The sequence below is a fragment of the Nerophis lumbriciformis genome, linkage group LG13 (genome assembly GCF_033978685.3).
Source record: "Nerophis lumbriciformis linkage group LG13, RoL_Nlum_v2.1, whole genome shotgun sequence".
NCBI lineage: Eukaryota > Metazoa > Chordata > Actinopteri > Syngnathiformes > Syngnathidae > Nerophis > Nerophis lumbriciformis.
In genome coordinates, this window is record NC_084560.2 from 9,912,232 (window position 1) to 9,930,420 (window position 18,189).

Below are 18,189 nucleotides of genomic sequence, written 5' to 3' on the forward strand. Positions count from 1 at the left end.
TGAACAAAAGTCGCTAACTGTGGCATGAATAGAAACAACTTACTTGAACATGGCATGAAGTGCGCAGAGGTAAACAGAGTGTGACAGGGGTATGATGTCGCCAGACAGACAGCCTGGCAACTGGAAGCTTAAATAATAGTGACATGATTAAAGACAGGTGCGTGAGTCGTGAGGGCAGGTGAAAACTGATGGGTTGCTATGGTGATAAACAAGAGTGCACAATGAGTCCAAACGTGGAACAGGTGAAACTAATGGGTAACCATGGGAACAGGTCAGCAGGGCAGAGATGTTCCCAACCGATGCACAGGCGAGCGGTCCACCCCGGGTCCCGACTCTGGACAGCCAGCACTTCATCCATGGCCACCGGACCTGTGCCCCCCATCCACAAGGGAGAGGGGGGAAGAGCAGAAAAGACTCCTAAAAGAGTCCGTTCTCTTCTCGTAGCTCATGCTTAATACATGAGGCCCCTGCTGCTTAGTGGCATGTGAAGAACTTCAAAGAGTGATGTGGCGTAAGACTCTAAAGATGGCGGCAGGTGTTGAAATGAGATAAATTGCACTTCCTTTACATTCGTCATCACGCTGACTTGAGAAGCACTTTGTCATCTCCTCCCCTCGGCCTGCCCCGGTGCTCCCAAACGGGAACGAGGCTGTAACCCAGCCTGCGGGACAGATGGCCACTATTTATAGTCCCTGCACTGAGGTGTGAAGTTTCTTGGGACTTCTAAGAGCAAGGGGCCACGGCTCCTTAGGGGGGGGGGGGCCGGTGAACGCTCGCTCTCTCGCCGGCTTTAGCCCCGCCCCCCTCGCTCTCTCAAATCCCTCTGCTGGCCACACAGGAAGTAAGTGGCTCCACAAAGCTCCACGTTGACCTCTTTAATAGGGACGCTCAGAAGGGAACGTGATGCAACCGTGCGGTTTTTCCTTTCCTCCTGTGTGTGTGTGTGTGTGTGTGTGTGTGTGTGTGTGTGTGTGTGTGTGTGTGTGTGTGTGTGTGTGTGCGTGTGTGTGTGTGTGTGTGTGTTCTGGCAATGCTTACTTAATGGGGACATCGCTCTGTTTACACCTTTAGGGGACCTCTGACGGTATGGGGACAAAAAAACAGGTCCCCTAAAGGGAAACCTTTTTAAATGATAGTCAGATCCATTCTGAAGATGCCTAAGTGATTTTTAAGCTTTTGGCCCCTAAAACATGTTTACTGGTTAGTTTAAGTGTGAGGTTTAGTTCTGTTTTAGTGTTCCTTAGGATGACATTTTCATACAGCATGATTATAAAAGATTATTGCCTTAAAGGGGAACATTATCACAATTTCAGAAGGGTTAAAACCATTAAAAATCAGTTCCCAGTGGCTTATTTTATTTTTCGAAGTTTTTTTCAGAATTTTACCCATCACGCAATATCCCTAAAAAAAGCTTCAAAGTGCCTGATTTTAACCACCCGTCCATTTTTCTGTGACGTCACATAGTGAAGCCAACACAAACAAACAAGAACAGCAAGCTATAGCGACATTAGCTCGGATTCAGACTCGGATTTCAGCGGCTTAAGCGATTCAACAGATTACGCATGTATTGAAATGGATGGTTGTAGTGTGGAGGCAGGTAGCGAAAACGAAATTGAAAAAGAAACTGAAGCTATTGAGCCATATCGGTTTGAACCGTATGCAAGCGAAACCGACGAAAACGACACGACAGCCAGCGACACGGGAGAAAGCGAGGACGAATTCGGCGATCGCCTTCTAACCAACGATTGGTATGTGTTTGTTTGGCATTAAAGGAAACTAACAACTATGAACTAGGTTTACAGCATATGAAATACATTTGGCAACAACATGCACTTTGAGAGTGCAGACAGCCCAATTTTCATCAATTAATATATTCTGTAGACATACCCTCATCCCCTTTCTTTTCCTGAAAGCTGATCTGTCCAGTTTTGGAGTTGATGTCAGCAGGCCAGGGAAGCTAGGGTCGATATTCTTCTCTTGATCATCTTCGGTGGCATAAGGGACGGTGTGAGCCAAGACATCCAGGGGGTTTAGCTCGCTCGTCTGCGGGAACAAACTGCCGCCATTGCTTGCCGTGCTACCGAGGACCTTTGTCCCTGAATAGCTCACACACTCCGGCAGATTCAATGGGGGTCTGGCGGCAGATTTCTTTGACTTTATCGTTGGAAATGCATCTGCTTTGAGTGTCGCAGGATATCCACACATTCTTGCCATCTCTGTCGTAGCATAGCTTTCGTCGGTAAAGTGTATTTTGAACAAATGTCGTCCAATTTCTTGCCACTGGCGGATTGCTTCCCGATGTGACGTCACGTTTAACTCGCCAAAATTCGTCACGTTTAACTCGCCAAAATTCACCCATTTAGAGTTCGGAAATCGGTTAAAAAAATATATGGTCTTTTTTTCTGCTACATCAAGGTATATATTGACGCTTACATAGGTCTGGTGATAATGTTCCCCTTTAAAGCAGTGACGTGCGGGGAACTAAACACCAGGTGAGGCATAGATACTTTTGGAGGGTTTTTTTCTTCTTCTTTTTTTACGTAAATTCATATGTGCAGCTCTGATCATTGTCGATTTAGGTTGCACATTCGAGTAACAGGATAAAGAAGGGAGTTATTCGCTTTCATAAAAACGTTATCATAGTGATATAATGATATGATAAATGGGTCCAAAAAGTATTTGATAAAGTTGTTATTAAATACTTTTTGGTCCCATTTGCTTTTAACAAAACAAATCAAGTATTGTGAGTGTATCTTACCTTTCTGTATATGAATCTGAAGCAGCAATAGTTATGCTACTTTGTATGATCATTCATTTTGTCTTGAAGTCCAGTTTACAGAAGTATTTAATCTTGGATACCAGTGACGTGCAGTCACTAGAGGCAGGTGAGGCGGGGCCTCACCTGCCATCATGGAAAGAAAAAAAATGTAAAAAGAAAAAAAAAAATTTAAATTGTTAAATGTATCCAGTGATTATACTATAAAGTTATTTTCCATTTAACTTCACCAGTTTTAGATTATTTTTATTCAAAATCGCTGAATTTTCACATTTGCCGTTCAAATACTGAGAAGAGACGGTGCGGTGATCAGCAGCCAGTTGAGGCACGTCACTCAGTGCCTCAACTGTGCAGTGAGACCGTATTGCTATATGAATTATTTTATACATTTCCATAGTTTAGTTAGCTGAGGTATATAATGTACAGTGTATTTTGTCAACAACTGTATGTGTGTAACGTATTTCTTGTGCTGAGCAATCATAAAACTGCTGCGAAGACGCACTGTGTGAGGCTCGCAGTAATCCCGCCTCCTTGTGGTAGAGAATGCACTCCCGTCGTAGAATGCACCCCCTGACGGGAGTGTTATATCAACTAAAGCCCACACTTAAACTTTCCACGTGCAATATTGAATCTATTTAAAAAAGTTATTTAATAAGAAGCCAAAAAGTGCAAAAACAATAATGTTCGTGTTGGAGGAGTTGTGAATGACTGCAGGGCCACAACATTAGGTACACCTACAGACTGCAGCACGGATTTCATATTTCATTCATTCACAACTCCTCCAACACTAACATTATTGTTTTTGCACTTTTTGGCTTCTTATTGAGCTGCTGCATTTTTTGGTTGGGTTGTTAATTTCTATTGAGTAACTTCTACATTTCTAAAAGGGGAGGAATGTAATAGAGTGATCTATGTTTGTCTGTTGCCATCTCCTGGTTAATGTTGGCTATAGCGTACTGTGGTTACTTTTTGGTTGGCCAACGATTTACGTGGTGTTGCGCACCTGACGTCAAGTGTGTTGAGTCTGTTCTGAAGTCTACAGTAAAGAGATGTACTTCATCACCTCGCCTGGTTATTGCCTCCAACTCAATATATTACATAAAGGTAAGACCATAATAAAAACAATTTTTATTAAATGTGCTTTTTTGTGTGCTACAGTTTGTATGTGTAAAGTTAAAGTTAAGTTAAAGTACCAATGATTGTCGCACACACGAGGTGTGGTGAAATGTGTCCTCTGCATTTGACCCATCCCTTGATCACCCCCTGGGATGTGAGGGGAGCAGTGGGCAGCAGCGGCGCCGCGCCCGGGAGTAATTTTTGGTGATTTAACCCCCAATTCCAACCCTTGATGCTGAGTGCCAAGCAGGGAAGAATGCTGGTATGAGCTTTTAAACATAACCCGTTAACTGCTGCCAATCAAATGGTGAATAAGATACTCTTTAGGGTTCATATGTTTGTAAATCTGACTGTGATGAAGTCAGTGCCTCACCAGCCATCAACCTCACCGCACGTCACTGTTGGATACAGTATATAATCCTCCATATTGGCAGACACATTCATTTAATTCACTTTCATTCCAAGCAATAAAATAATATTTTTGCATCTGACAAAAAACACTCACAAACGCAGGCTTACTCTAAGAATAATGCCAAGTTTGTTATAAATACAGTATACAGGCTGGCTTCCGCTGGAGAGACATGTGTCTGCTCGCTTGAGAGCCCCCATTTCTCCCAGTGTGGCGAGTCAGAGTACTGCAGAGGCACTGAACTGCAAACTGACAATATATCGCCCCCTGCCTTGAGGCAGAGGTACTTGCTGCCTCATGGCCTGCCTCTTCCCAGTGACAACATGCACGCGCACCCTCGCATGCACACGCTCAATACACTTTGTGTGTGTAGCCCTGGAGGCACCACCTGTGTCTGCCTCACTTTGCGTTGGACGCGTTATTTTCATCGGGAAAACGGAATTTCCGCGATTTTGACCATGAAAGTGATCAAAATGCACAGGAACCACACCAAAATCACATAGAAAACATAGACCAAAAGATAGATATTCAAACTTATTTTATTTTATTACTTCGTTTTTGAACATCTCATGGTTAAGCCACCTGGTGGCAAGGTGAGGCACTGCCTCACCTTGCCTCCCCTGACAGCACGTCACTGCCTTAAAGTATGATTCACATTCAGAATTTTCTATCCTTCTACAAACCCCGTTTCCATATGAGTTGGGAAATTGTGTTAGATGTAAATATAAACGGAATACAATGATTTGCAAATCCTTTTCAACCCATATTCAATTGAATGCACTACAAAGACAAGATATTTGATGTTCAAACTCATAAACTTTAATTTTTTTTTGCAAATAATAATTAACTTTGAATTTCATGGCTGCAACATGTGCCATGGTAGTTGGGAAAGGGCATGTTCACCACTGTGTTACATGGCCTTTCCTTTTAACAACACTCAGTAAACGTTTGGGAACTGAGGAGACACATTTTTTAAGCTTCTCAGGTGGAATTCTTTCCCATCCTTTCTTGATGTACAGCTTAAGTTGTTCAACAGTCCGGGGTCTCCGTTGTGGTATTTTAGGCTTCATAATGCGCCACACATTTTCAATGGGAGACAGGTCTGGACTACAGGCAGGCCAGTCTAGTACCCGCACTCTTTTACTATGAAGCCACGTTGATGTAACACGTGGCTTGGCATTGTCTTGCTGAAATAAGCAGGGGCGTCCATGGTAACGTTGCTTGGATGGCGACATATGTTGCTCCAAAACCTGTATGTACCTTTCAGCATTAACGGCACCTTCACAGATGTGTAAGTTACCCATGTCTTGGGCACTAATACACCCCCATACCATCACAGATGCTGGCTTCTCAACTTTGCGCCTATAACAATCCGGATGGTTCTTTTCCTCTTTGGTCCGGAAGACACGACGTCCAGAGTTTCCAAAAACAATTTGAAATGTGGACTCGTCAGACCACAGAACACTTTTCCACTTTGTATCAGTCCATCTTAGATGAGCTCAGGCCCAGCGAAGCTGACGGTGTTTCTGGGTGTTGTTGATAAACCGTTTTCGCTTTGCATAGGAGAGTTTTAACTTGCACTTACAGATGTAGCGACCAACTGTAGTTACTGACAGTGGGTTTCAGAAGTGTTCCTGAGCCCATGTGGTGATATCCATTACACACTGATGTCGCTTGTTGATGCAGTACAGCCTGAGGGATCGAAGATCACGGGCTTAGCTGCTTACGTGGAGTGATTTCTCCAGATTCTCTGAACCCTTTGATGATATTACGGACCGGTGATGGTGAAATCCCTAAATTCCTTGCAATACCTGGTTGAGAAAGGTTTTTCTTAAACTGTTCAACAATTTGCTCACGCATTTGTTGACAAAGTGGTGACCCTCGCCCCATCCTTGTTTGTGAATGACTGAGCATTTCATGGAATCTACTTTCATACCCAATCATGGCACCCACCTGTTCCCAATTTGCCTGTTCACCTGTGGGATGTTCCAAATAAGTGTTTGATGAGCATTCCTCAACTTTATCAGTATTTATTGCCACCTTTCCCAACTTCTTTGTCACGTGTTGCTGGCATCAAATTCTAAAGTTAATGATTATTTGCAAAAAAACAAATGTTTATCAGTTTGAACATCAAATATGTTGTCTTTGTAGCATATTCAACTGAATATGGGTTGAAAATGATTTGCAAATCATTGTATTCCGTTTATATTTACATCTAACACAATTTCCCTACTCTTGTGTGTGTGTGTGTGTGTGTGTGTGTGTGTGTGTGTGTGTGTGTGTGTGTGTGTGTGTGTGTGTGTGTGTGTGTCATGATGTTATGATGCCACATCTAAAAACAGGACTACACATTCTGTGAATGAAAGCCAATTCCAAGTCTCAAGATGGTCACACAGAACATCGGGGCTGTCAGACTCATTTATATTGCAGGCCACTTCAAAAATAGTGGCCAAGTAGAGGGCCACATGTAACAGTGACTATATATACACTATATTGCCAAAAGTATTTGGCCGCCTGCCTTTACTACTCAGTGGCCTAGTACCTACTCAGTGGCCTAGTGGTTAGAGTGTCCGCACTGAGATCGGTAGGTTGTGAGTTCAAATCCCGGCCGAGTCATACCAAAGACTATAAAAATGGGACCCATTACCTCCCTGCTTGGCACTCAGCATCAAGGGTTGGAATTGGGGGTTAAATCACCAAAATGATTCCCGGGCGCGGCCACCGCTGCTGCCCACTGCTCCCCTCACCTCCCAGGGGGTGATCAAGGGTGATGGGTCAAATGCAGAGAATAATCTCGCCACACCTAGTGTGTGTGTGACAATCATTGGTACTTTAACTTTAACTTTAACTTTACTCACATATGAACTTGAAGTGCCATCCCATGGAATTGTCAAAAATGTTTTGGTATCCTGGAGCATTCAAAGTTCCTTTCACTGGAACTAAGGGGCCAAGCCCAACTCCTGGAAAAACAACCCCACACCATATTTCCTCCTCCACCAAATTTCACACTCGGCACAATGCAGTCCGAAATGTAGCGTTCTCCTGGCAACCTCCAAACCCGGACTCGTCCATCAGATTGCCAGATGAAAAAGCGTGATTCATAACTCCCGAGAAGGCGTCTCCACTGCTCTAGAGTCCAGTGGCGACGTGCTTTACACCACTGCATCCCACGCTTTGCATTGGACTCGGCGATGTATGGCTTAGATGCAGCTGCTCGGCCATGGAAACCCATTACATGACGCTCTCTGCGTCCTGTACGTTGGCTAATTGGAAGGTCACATCTGTAGCGACTGACTGTGCAGAAAGTCTTTGCACATGACCCCTCTCTGTCAGTTTACGTGGCCTACCACTCGGTGGCTGAGTTGCTGTTGTTCCCCAAACTCTTCACTTTTCTTATAATAAAGTTGACTTTGGAATATTTAGGAGCGAGGAAATTTTGCGACTGGATTTGTTGCACAGGTGGCATCCTATGACAGTTCCACGCTGGAAATCACTGAGAGCGGCCCATTCTTTCACAAATGTTTGTAGAAACAGTCTCCATGCCTAAGTGCTTGATTTTATACACCTGATTCTCATCATTTGGATGGGTGGCATACTTGCCAACCTTGAGACCTCCGATTTCGGGTGGTGGGGGGTGGGGGTTGGGGGCGTGGTCGGGGGTGGGGAGGGGCGTGGTTGGGGGCGTGGTTAAGAGGGGAGGAGTATATTGACAGCTAGAATTCACCAAGTCAAATATTTCATACATATATATATATATATACATCCTGAAAATATGCAAACAAAACTGTGTTTAGATCATTGATACTTCAAACTTGCATAAATATAACATGAATATAACACAACTTGGCTTCTGAGAGCTTCAAAACGTAATAAATAAAAAGCTAAAGTTTTTGATAAACAAATAATTATTTTAATAAATAAATATGGTCATTTTAAATGAATTATTATGATAATTTAAAATTAATTTTTTTCAAATATGTTTATTTTAATGTACCGGTATAATTCTATGGCTTGATGTAATAAGAAGTCAGAAAAAATAAAAATAAAAATACAATTAATGTTCATGTTTTTAGCAAAATATAGTAAACATTTATGTAGTTGTTTTTTTTAAATTAATAAATATATTTATTTTTAGGTAAGATAAACATAATAATACAATGTATCTTTAGTCTGGATGATTTAGTTCTTGTCACCCTGTTGTCCTCCCGTCGTGAAAAAAGGCTGTCCTCACTCAGGTCCGCATGGAGCTGGAGGGGGCGTGGCCTCCAGCGCCGGCTGAAAATCGGGAGATTTTCGGGAGAATATTTGTCCCGGGAGGTTTTCGGGTGAGGCGCTGAATTTCGGGAGTCTCCCGGAACATTCGGGAGGGTTGGCAAGTATGATGGGTGGCCAAATACTTTTGGCAATATAGTGTATATATGATTGTAAAAAATGTTTGGATAATATTAAAGTGTAAAATACTTGCAAATACATGTGCAGCATTTTTCTGTCAAAATGGAAAAATCAAACACAATTAGCAAAAAAAAATGTTTTTTTTTTTATTTCTAGCCTTCTGCAGGCCACTTTAAATTATTTGGTGAGACACATTAAATTATGTGCCAGACCACATGTTGTGGCGGCCCATAATAAAATGTTGTGGTGGTCCACCATAAAATGATTTGGCGGGCCACCCTAGAATTTTGTGGCGGGCCACCATAAAATGATGTGGCAGGGCAGTTTAAAGGGATGTTTTTTTTTGTTTTTTTTAATCATATTTTTATATAATGAGGTGGATCACATTAAATTACGTGGCAGGCCACATTTAATTTCTGGCACAGGCCACAATAAAATGACGTGAAGGTTCACTTTAAAAAGATGTGATTTGGCAGGCCACATTTAAATTGATGTGGAGGGTCATTTTGAAATGACATGGTGGCCCACATGAGAATTATGTGGCGGGCCATTTTAAAATTATGGAACGGGCCGTATTAAATTAAAAGAATGTCCCCGTCAAATAATGGGACAGACCACATTTAATGACGGGCCAGACAACGTAAAATGATGTGGTGAGCCACTTTAAATTGAAACTGGAAATACACAATAAATAATAATGGGATGTGGCAGGCCACAATAATGTGATCATTTTTACAATGATGTTTTAAACTCTTTTAATCCAGTATAGTAATGCTGCCTGAGGCTGAGCCAATCAGTGGCCACGATACTGCACAGTGCACTCGGATTGGTTTCCTCTAGTTGCCAATGCTACTGAAGTATTTTTTTTTGTTTGTTTGTTTATTTACCATTTTTAAGCTTGAAAATTGTTCATTTGGCCCCCCAAAATTGCATGGTTCTTAGAAAATAAAAAATATCCATAAAAAATCTGCAACATGATGAGCGACCCCACTATACTACAGTTGCACTTATATTTAAGTAAAAAAAATGTACGTATTGGATACAAAGTACATATAATCCCATTTTTATCACATCTGCTGTGTGATGTTTTGCATAAAAAGATTACTTTTATTCAAAGTTACTATCAAAATAAATAAAAACGACAACTGTTTGAGGTGCTTAACAAATATTACCACTAGATGCCAGTAGAGTACAACTATTAAACAAAGACTAACCTGAGGCTAAAAATACTCCAGGGTTTTTAAAGATGACTACTTTTAACATGAATCTTTGGACTACACAGGATATTATTAATCATAGATTTAAAACATATTATACACACATAGTATGTTTATATATTAATCATAGATTTAAAACATATTATACACACATAGTATGTTTATATATTAATCATAAATATAAACATTTTATACACACATAGTATGCATGCATATTAATATAGACATAAACATAATATACACACATAATATATGCTTCAATATTAATCAAAAATATAAACATATTATACACACATAGTGTGCATGCATAATAATCATAAATATAAACATATTATTCACACACAGTATGCTTCAATATTAATATAGATATAAACATAATATACAAGCATAATGTATGCTTCAATATTAATCAAATAAAAACATATTATACACCCACAATATACATGTGCATTAATCAAAAATATAAACATATTATACACATATAGTATGTTTAAATATTAATCATAAGTATAAACATATTATACACACATAGTATGCATGCATATTAATATAGACATGAACATATATACACACATAATGTATGCTTCAATATTAATCAAAAATATAAACATATTATACACACATAGTGTGCATGCATAATAATCATAAATATAAACATATTATTCACACACAGTATGCTTCAATATTAATATAGATATAAACATAATATACAAGCATAATGTATGCTTCAATATTAATCAAATAAAAACATATAATACACCCACAATATACATGTGTATTAATCAAAAATATAAACATATTATACACATATAGTAAGCATGCATATTAATCACAAATAAAAAACATATTATACACACATAATATGTTTAAATATTATTTAGATATAAACATATTGTACACACATAGTATGTTTAAATATTATTCAAATATAAACATTGTATACACACATAGTATGCTTCAATATTATTCAAATATAAACATATTATGCACACATCATATGCTTCAATATTAATCAGAAATATAAACAAATTATACAAACCCCAAAACCAGTGAAGTTGGCACGTTGTGTAAATGGTAAATAAAAACAAAATACAATAATTTTCAAATCATTTTCAACTTATATTCAATTGAATAGACTGCAAAGACAAGATACTTAATGTTCCAACTAGAAAACATTTGCAGAATTCGATGCCTGCAACATGTTTCAAAAAAGCTGGCACTAATGGCAAAAAAGACTGAGAAAGTTGAGGAATGCTCATCAAACACTTATTTGGAACATCCCACAGGTGAACAGGCAAATTGGGAACAGGTGGGTGCCATGATTGGGTATAAAAGTAGATTCCGTGAAATGCTCAGTCATTCACAAACAAGGATGGGGCGAGGGTCACCACTTTATCAACAAATGCGTGAGCAAATTGTCCCGACAGTTTAAGAACAACATTTCTCAACCAGCTATTGCAAGGAATTTAGGGATTTCACCATCTACGGTCCGTAATATCATCAAAAGGTTCAGAGAATCTGGAGAAATCACTGCATGTAAGCGATGATATTACAGACTTTGGATCCCTCAGGCTGTATTGCATCAAAAAGCGACATCAGTGTGTAAAGGATATCACCGCATGGGCTCAGAAACACTTCAGAAAACCACTGTCAGTAACTACAGTTGGTCGCTACATCTGTAAGTGCAAGTTAGTTAAAACTCTACTATGCAAAGCCAAACCCATTTATCAACAACACCCAGAAACGCCGCCAGCTTCGCTGGGCCCGAGCTCATTTAAGATGGACTGATGCAAAGTGGAAAAGTGTTCTGTGGTCTGACGAGTCCACATTTCAAATAGTTTTTGGAAACTGTGGACGTTGTGTCTTCCGGACCAAAGAGGAAAAGAACCATCCGGATTGTTATAGGCGCAAAGTGTAAAAGCCAGCATGTGTGATGGTATGGGGGCGCATTAGTGCCCAAGACATGGGTAACTTACACATCTGTGAAGGCACCATTGATGCTGATAGGTACATACAGGTTTTGGAGCAACATATGTTGCCATCCAAGCAACGTTATCATGGACGCCCCTGCTTATTTCAGCAAGACAATGCCAAGCCACGTGTTACAACAGCGTGGCTTCATAGTAAAAAAGTGCGGGTATTATGTTTTTATTTTTTTTAACATTTACACAACGTGCCAACTTCACTGGTTTTGGGTTTTGTGTAAACATAATATACACACATACAGTATGCATGGATAGAAAAGCACAGCACTGACTTCCCCCACAGTTTGGTGTGTGCTGACGTTTCCTGTTCTACACTCACACTTATTCACACCACACACACGCACACACACACACACACACACACACACACACACACACACACACACACACACACTTTGTGCTGAAGGCAGCAGAGCAGCAGTCCTGCAGCCATCAGCAAACACACACATCTCTCTAATCCCAGCACCATAAAACCTCCACATGGCCACTTTTGTCACACACATCAAAGACTTTGTGCTCCTAAAGACAATAAAAAGTGTATTTTTTTTATCCTTGAACCTTGTTCTTGTGATCAATTGATTTTTTAATAGATTAAATGCAGGTTAATTTGGGTCTTTAATATGAATTTATTGAACTGAATTATTTGCGTTTGAATTCTGGGAACTAATTTTTTTTTTTTACATCTAAATGACGTTGATCATTTTATTGAATAAAAATCTGTGAGAAAATAGTGAGTTTAAAAGTTTTGTTTGTAAAGGTTAAATTATTGTGAAAGAAATTCAGTGTAGAAATGTTCAGTATAAAAAAAAAATCAGTGTATAAAATTCAGTGTGAAAAAATTCAGTTTATAGAAATTCAGTGTATAAAAAATGTTTGTGTGGAAATTAATTTAGTGTATACAATTTACTGTAAAAAATTGCGTGGAAAAAACACTAAGTGTGAAAAAAAATTCAGTGTATAAAAATTCAGTGTATAAAATTCAGCGTAAAAAATGTCATGTATAAAAATTCAGTGTATGAAAATCAGTGTATAAATTCAGTGTAAAACATTTTATGTACAAAAATTCAGTGTAAAATGTCAGTGTAAAAAATATAGTGTATAAAAATTTGTGTAAAAAAATTCAATGTAAAAATATTTAGTGAATTAAAAAATTCAGTTTAAAAATGTAGTGTAAAAAAATCAGTGTAAAAAGGTCTAGTGGATAAAAGTTCAGTGTATAACAGTCAATGTATAAAAATTCAGCCTATAAAAATTCAGTGTATAAAATTCAGTGTAAAAAATGTCATGTATAAAAATTCAGTGTATGAAAATCAGTGTATAAAATTCCATCCATCCATCCATTTTCTACCGCTTGTCCCTTTTGGGGTCGCGGGAGGTGCTGGAGCCTATCTCAGCTGCATTCGGGCAGAAGGCGGGGTACACACTGGACAAGTCGCCACCTCATCACAGTGTTTAAAATTCATTGTAAACATGTCCGTGTAAAAAATGTAGTGTATAAAAATATGTGTAAAAAAAATTTCAGTGTAAAAATATTTTGTGAATAAAAAAATGTAGTGTAAAAAATATAGTGTTTAAAATGTAGTGTAAAAAAATCAGTGTAAAAAGGCTTAGTGGATAAAAGTTTAGTGTATAACAGTCAATGTATAAAAATTCAGCCTATAAAAATTCAGTGTATAAAATTCAGTGTAAAAAATGTCATGTATAAAAATTCAGTGTATGATAATCAGTGTATAAAATTTCATCCATGCATCCATTTTCTACCGCTTGTCCCTTTTGGGGTCGCGGGAGGGGCTGGAGCATATCTCAGCTGCATTCGGGCAGAAAGCGGGGTACACACTGGACAAGTCGTCACCTCATCACAGTGTTTAAAATTCAGTGTAAACATGTCCGTGTAAAAAATATGTGTAAAAAAAAAAATTCAGTGTAAAAATATTTTGTGAATAAAAAAATGTAGTGTAAAAAATATAGTGTTTAAAAATGTAGTGTAAAAAAATCAGTGTAAAAAGGTTTAGTGGATAAAAGTTCAGTGTATAACGGTCAATGTAAAAAAATTCAGTCTATAAAATTTCAGTGTTTAAAATTCAGCCTGAAAAAAAAAGTGAATAAAAATTCGGTTTTGTGTAAAAGTTTAGTGTAAAAAAATTCAGTGTAAAAAAAAATCAATGTAAAAAAATTATGTGTAAACAAATTCATTGAATGAAATTCATTGAATACAAATTCAGTGTGAAAAATCAGTGTATAAAATTCAGTGTGAAAAAATTCAGTGTAAATATATTTAGTGAATAAAAAATGTTTGTGTAAAGAAATGGTGTTTAAAAATTAAGTGTAAAAAAAATCTGTGTAAAAAGGTTTGCTGGATAAAGATTCAGTGTATAACAATTCAATGTATAAAAATTCAGTCTATAAATAATTATGTGTATGGAATTCAGTTTGAAAAAAAATTGTGTATAAAAATTCAGTGAATAAAAAAATTCAGTGTAAAACAATTTTGTGGAAAGGTTTAGTGTGAAAAATGTAGTGTATATGATTCAGTGTAAACAAATCAGTGTATAAAATTCAGTTTGAAACACTTATGTGTAAAAAAAATAATTGAATGAATTTCAATGTGTAAAAATTCAGTGAGAAAAAAATCAGTGTAATAAAATCAGTGCATACAAGTACAGTGTATACAATTCAGTGTAAAAATAATTCAGTTAAAAAAATATTCAGTCTATAAAAAAATATGTGTAAAAAATCATTCGGTGTATAAAAATCCAGTGTGGAAAAAATCCAGTGTAAAAATGTTTTTGTATAATAAAAATTTGTGTAAAAAAAATCAGTGTGAAAAAATCTAGTGAATAAAAATTCAGTGTATAACAATTCCATCCATCCATCATTTTCTACCGCTTGTCAATTTAATGTATAAAAAATCAGTCTATAAAAAAACCTGTTTAAAAACTAAGTGTAAAAAATTCAGTTTAAAAAAATTCAGTGTCTAACAATTCAATGTAAACAATTCTGTGTAAAAATAATTCATTGAATGAAATTCAATGTATAAAAATTCAGTGTAAAAAATCAGTGTATAAAATTCAGTGTAAAAAAGGTAATGTATAAAAATTCAGTGTAAAAATATTTAGTGAATAAAAAAATTGTGTGTACAAAAATGGTGTTTAAAAATTAAGTGTAAAAAAAATCTGTGTAAAAAGGTTTAGTGGATAAAAATTCAGTGTACAACAATTCAATGTATAAAAATTCAGTCTATAAATAATTCCGTGTATAGAATTCAGTTTGAAAAAAAATGGTGTATAAAAATTCAGTGAATAAAAAAATTCTATGTAAAACAATTTCATGGAAAGGTTTAGTGTGAAAAAAATGTTGTGTATATGATTCAGTGTAAACAAATCAGTGTATAAAATTCAATTTGAAACACTTATGTGTAAAAAAATAATTGAATGAAATTCAATGTGTAAAAATTCAGTGTGAAGAAAAATCAGCGTATATAATTCAGTGTAATAAAATCAGTGCATACAAGTACAGTGTATACAATTCAGTGTAAAAATTATTCAGTTCGAAAAACATTCAGTCTATAAAAAAATATGTGTAAAAAATCATTCGGTGTATAAAAATACAGTGTGGAAAAAATCCAGTGTAAAAATGTTCTTGTGTAGTAAAAATTTTTGTAAAAAAATTCAGTGTGAAAACATTTGGTGAGTACAAATTCATTATACAACAATTCAATGTATACAAATTCAGTCTATAAAAAAATCTGTGTAAAAACTAAGTGTATAAAATTCAGTGTGGAAAATAATAGTGTATTAAAATTTAGTGAAGATAAAAATTCTGTGTAAAAAATTACCTGAATGAAAATCAATTTGAAAAAAATCAATATAAAAAAAATTTCAGTGTAAAAAATAATGTAAACAAATTCAGTGTGAAAAAAATTCAGTGTATAAAAATTCAGTGTTTTTTTACACACTCAATTCTAAAACACTGGATTTTAACAAACTGAATTTTCAAACACACATATTTTGCTCAGATATTTCCATTCAATTAAATTGTGAGCATAATTTCATGTAAAAAATAAATAAATCAGTGTTCAAAATTTTGACACAAAACATTCACAATTTCCTAAATTTGCTGTCCAAAAACAGCTTTCACAATAAAGACACAATATAACTTCCGTATATTAGGATTGTTTTTACATTAATATATGAATAATGTTATCATTGTGGCAAAACATGACCGCTGTCATGGCTTCTAATGTTTTACACGCCAAACATTGGTGACCAATCAGCACGCTGAGCGCTTTGAAGCGGTGAGGAAAACAACGCCTTCAAAGCAGCTGTCCCGTCACGTGACCTGATTAAAGTGACGTCACCCGGGGGGGTGCTGCCTGATAGCATCCACGTGTTAACATTAAAACGGCGCACTTGCGGCTAAAGATAACTTTTCCTAGAGCGGATATTTATTTCTTCTGTATGCCCACGCGTGACCAGCGTGATAATTTGTGTTAATATGGCCAACATCCTGCTCGTTCACAGCGTGGTCACATTCCTCAGACGCGGACGTGTCGTTGGCAACAAAGTTTGGGACAAGTCGACGCTTCAGAGCGCTAAACTTTTTAGTGTCAAGGTAAGACAATTTAATCCAATTCAATGTTTTATTATGATTATTAATTAGTCTTCAATTAAATGTTTTATTATGATTATTGATTAGTCTTCAATTAAATGTATTACGATTATTAGGCCACGTGTGTTGCATGATTCACTTTCACCGAACTCCCTTGAAAAATCGCTGAAGTTGACAATTTAGTGAGTTTACCAGACGCGAGTACTCCGAGAAAGTACTTTTCAAGTGTTTTTGTGAACAACTTTATCTACTTTTTCAAACGTCTTCAGGACATAAATACCAACTGACCAACTTAGTGTCTATAATCCTTTTTATGGGGTCAGCAAGTGTAGTGATACTGCACAGTCTGGTGTCGATCTGATACCAAGTATATGTAGGGCCTTTTATTTTTACTGGAGGGTCTTCCAATTTCATTGAATGATTTTGCGACTTTTGTGCCTATAATTGTATTTGATGACTAGATTTACGACAAATGCATATATTTAAACCAGGGGTGTCCAAACCTATTCCACAGAGGGCCACACACATATATGCGTATGTATATGTGTATATATATATATATATATACTAGAGATGCGCGGTTTGCGGGCACAACCGCGGAGTCCGCGGATTATCCGCGGATGAAATTAAGAAAAATTAGATTTTATCGTCGGGTCGGGTCGGGTGGTTCAAATTATTAAAAAAAATTAGATTTTAAATAGATTCAGGCGGGTGGCAGTTAAACCAATTCGGAAATATATATATACATAGTTAAATGTTGTTACCCACATACGAAAAACAAGCAGGCACCTGCAGCATATGCCACAACAGAAGAAAAAAAAAAAAAGAGATGGACACTTTTACGGAGCGGAGAAGGGACGCCTCGCCGGGGTCCGGGACCGAGGCCCCTTCCCCCGAGAGGGCCCCACCGGGAGGCGATCCGCAAGAAGGGCCCGACGCACGTCCAGGGTCACCACCGCGCCCACCGCACCGACACCCCGCCTCGTCCGCCTTCGCCGCGGCCGGCGTCACGCGCAGCAGGTAAGCAGCTTACCTGCCTGCCACCCCCGTGGCCGGGGGCTCGTAACAGGGGTCACTCCGCGCGCTCCGCCCGCGCAGCTTACCTGCCCGCCACCCCTGTTGCCGGGGGCGCGTAACAGGGGTCACTCCGCGCGCAGTGCGCTCACGAAAGGGGTGGGGCTCACCCTGGTTGATATAGACAGCAGCTAGGACGGTGGCCATGGAAGTTGGAACCCGCTAAGGAGTGTGTAACAACCCACCTGCCGAATCAACTAGCCCTGAAAATGGATGGCGCTGGAGCGTCGGGCCCATATACCCGGCCGTCGCCGGCAGCGAGACGCGCTTGGAGGTGCGCTCAGCGCGGCTCCCATATGATTGCGCACTGGTGTGCGTCTGGGTCGTGACAGCGTGGCACGCGAATGTCTGTGCTGCATTGGATCAGTCTCCTTTCTTTAACAGGCAAAAGCTTTATAACCTCACTAATGCCTTGCATCGTCTATATTAGATATATAACAACGGGCGGGTGCGGGCCTGATCAAATGTTGGATCGGGTGGATTGCGGATGGTTGACGACTTTCTGATGCGGTTGCGGATTAAATAATTGCCTATCCGCGCATCTCTAATATATACTGTATGTCAGTGACGTGCGGTGAGGTTGATGGCTGGTGAGGCACTGACTTCATCACA

At 38.2% G+C, this 18,189-nt stretch overlaps 1 protein-coding gene across 1 annotated transcript in view; it reads left to right on the forward strand.

Moving 5' to 3' along the window:
* The first annotated feature begins 16,252 nt into the window (after positions 1-16,252).
* Positions 16,253-18,189, forward strand: part of cps1 (carbamoyl-phosphate synthase 1, mitochondrial) — a 177,174-nt gene continuing 175,237 nt past the window's right edge. Inside the window, exon 1 of the mRNA XM_061971724.2 lies at positions 16,253-16,506. Coding sequence (XP_061827708.1) covers positions 16,390-16,506 — 117 coding nt within the window. The 5' untranslated portion in view covers positions 16,253-16,389. The remainder of the gene's footprint in view (positions 16,507-18,189) is intronic.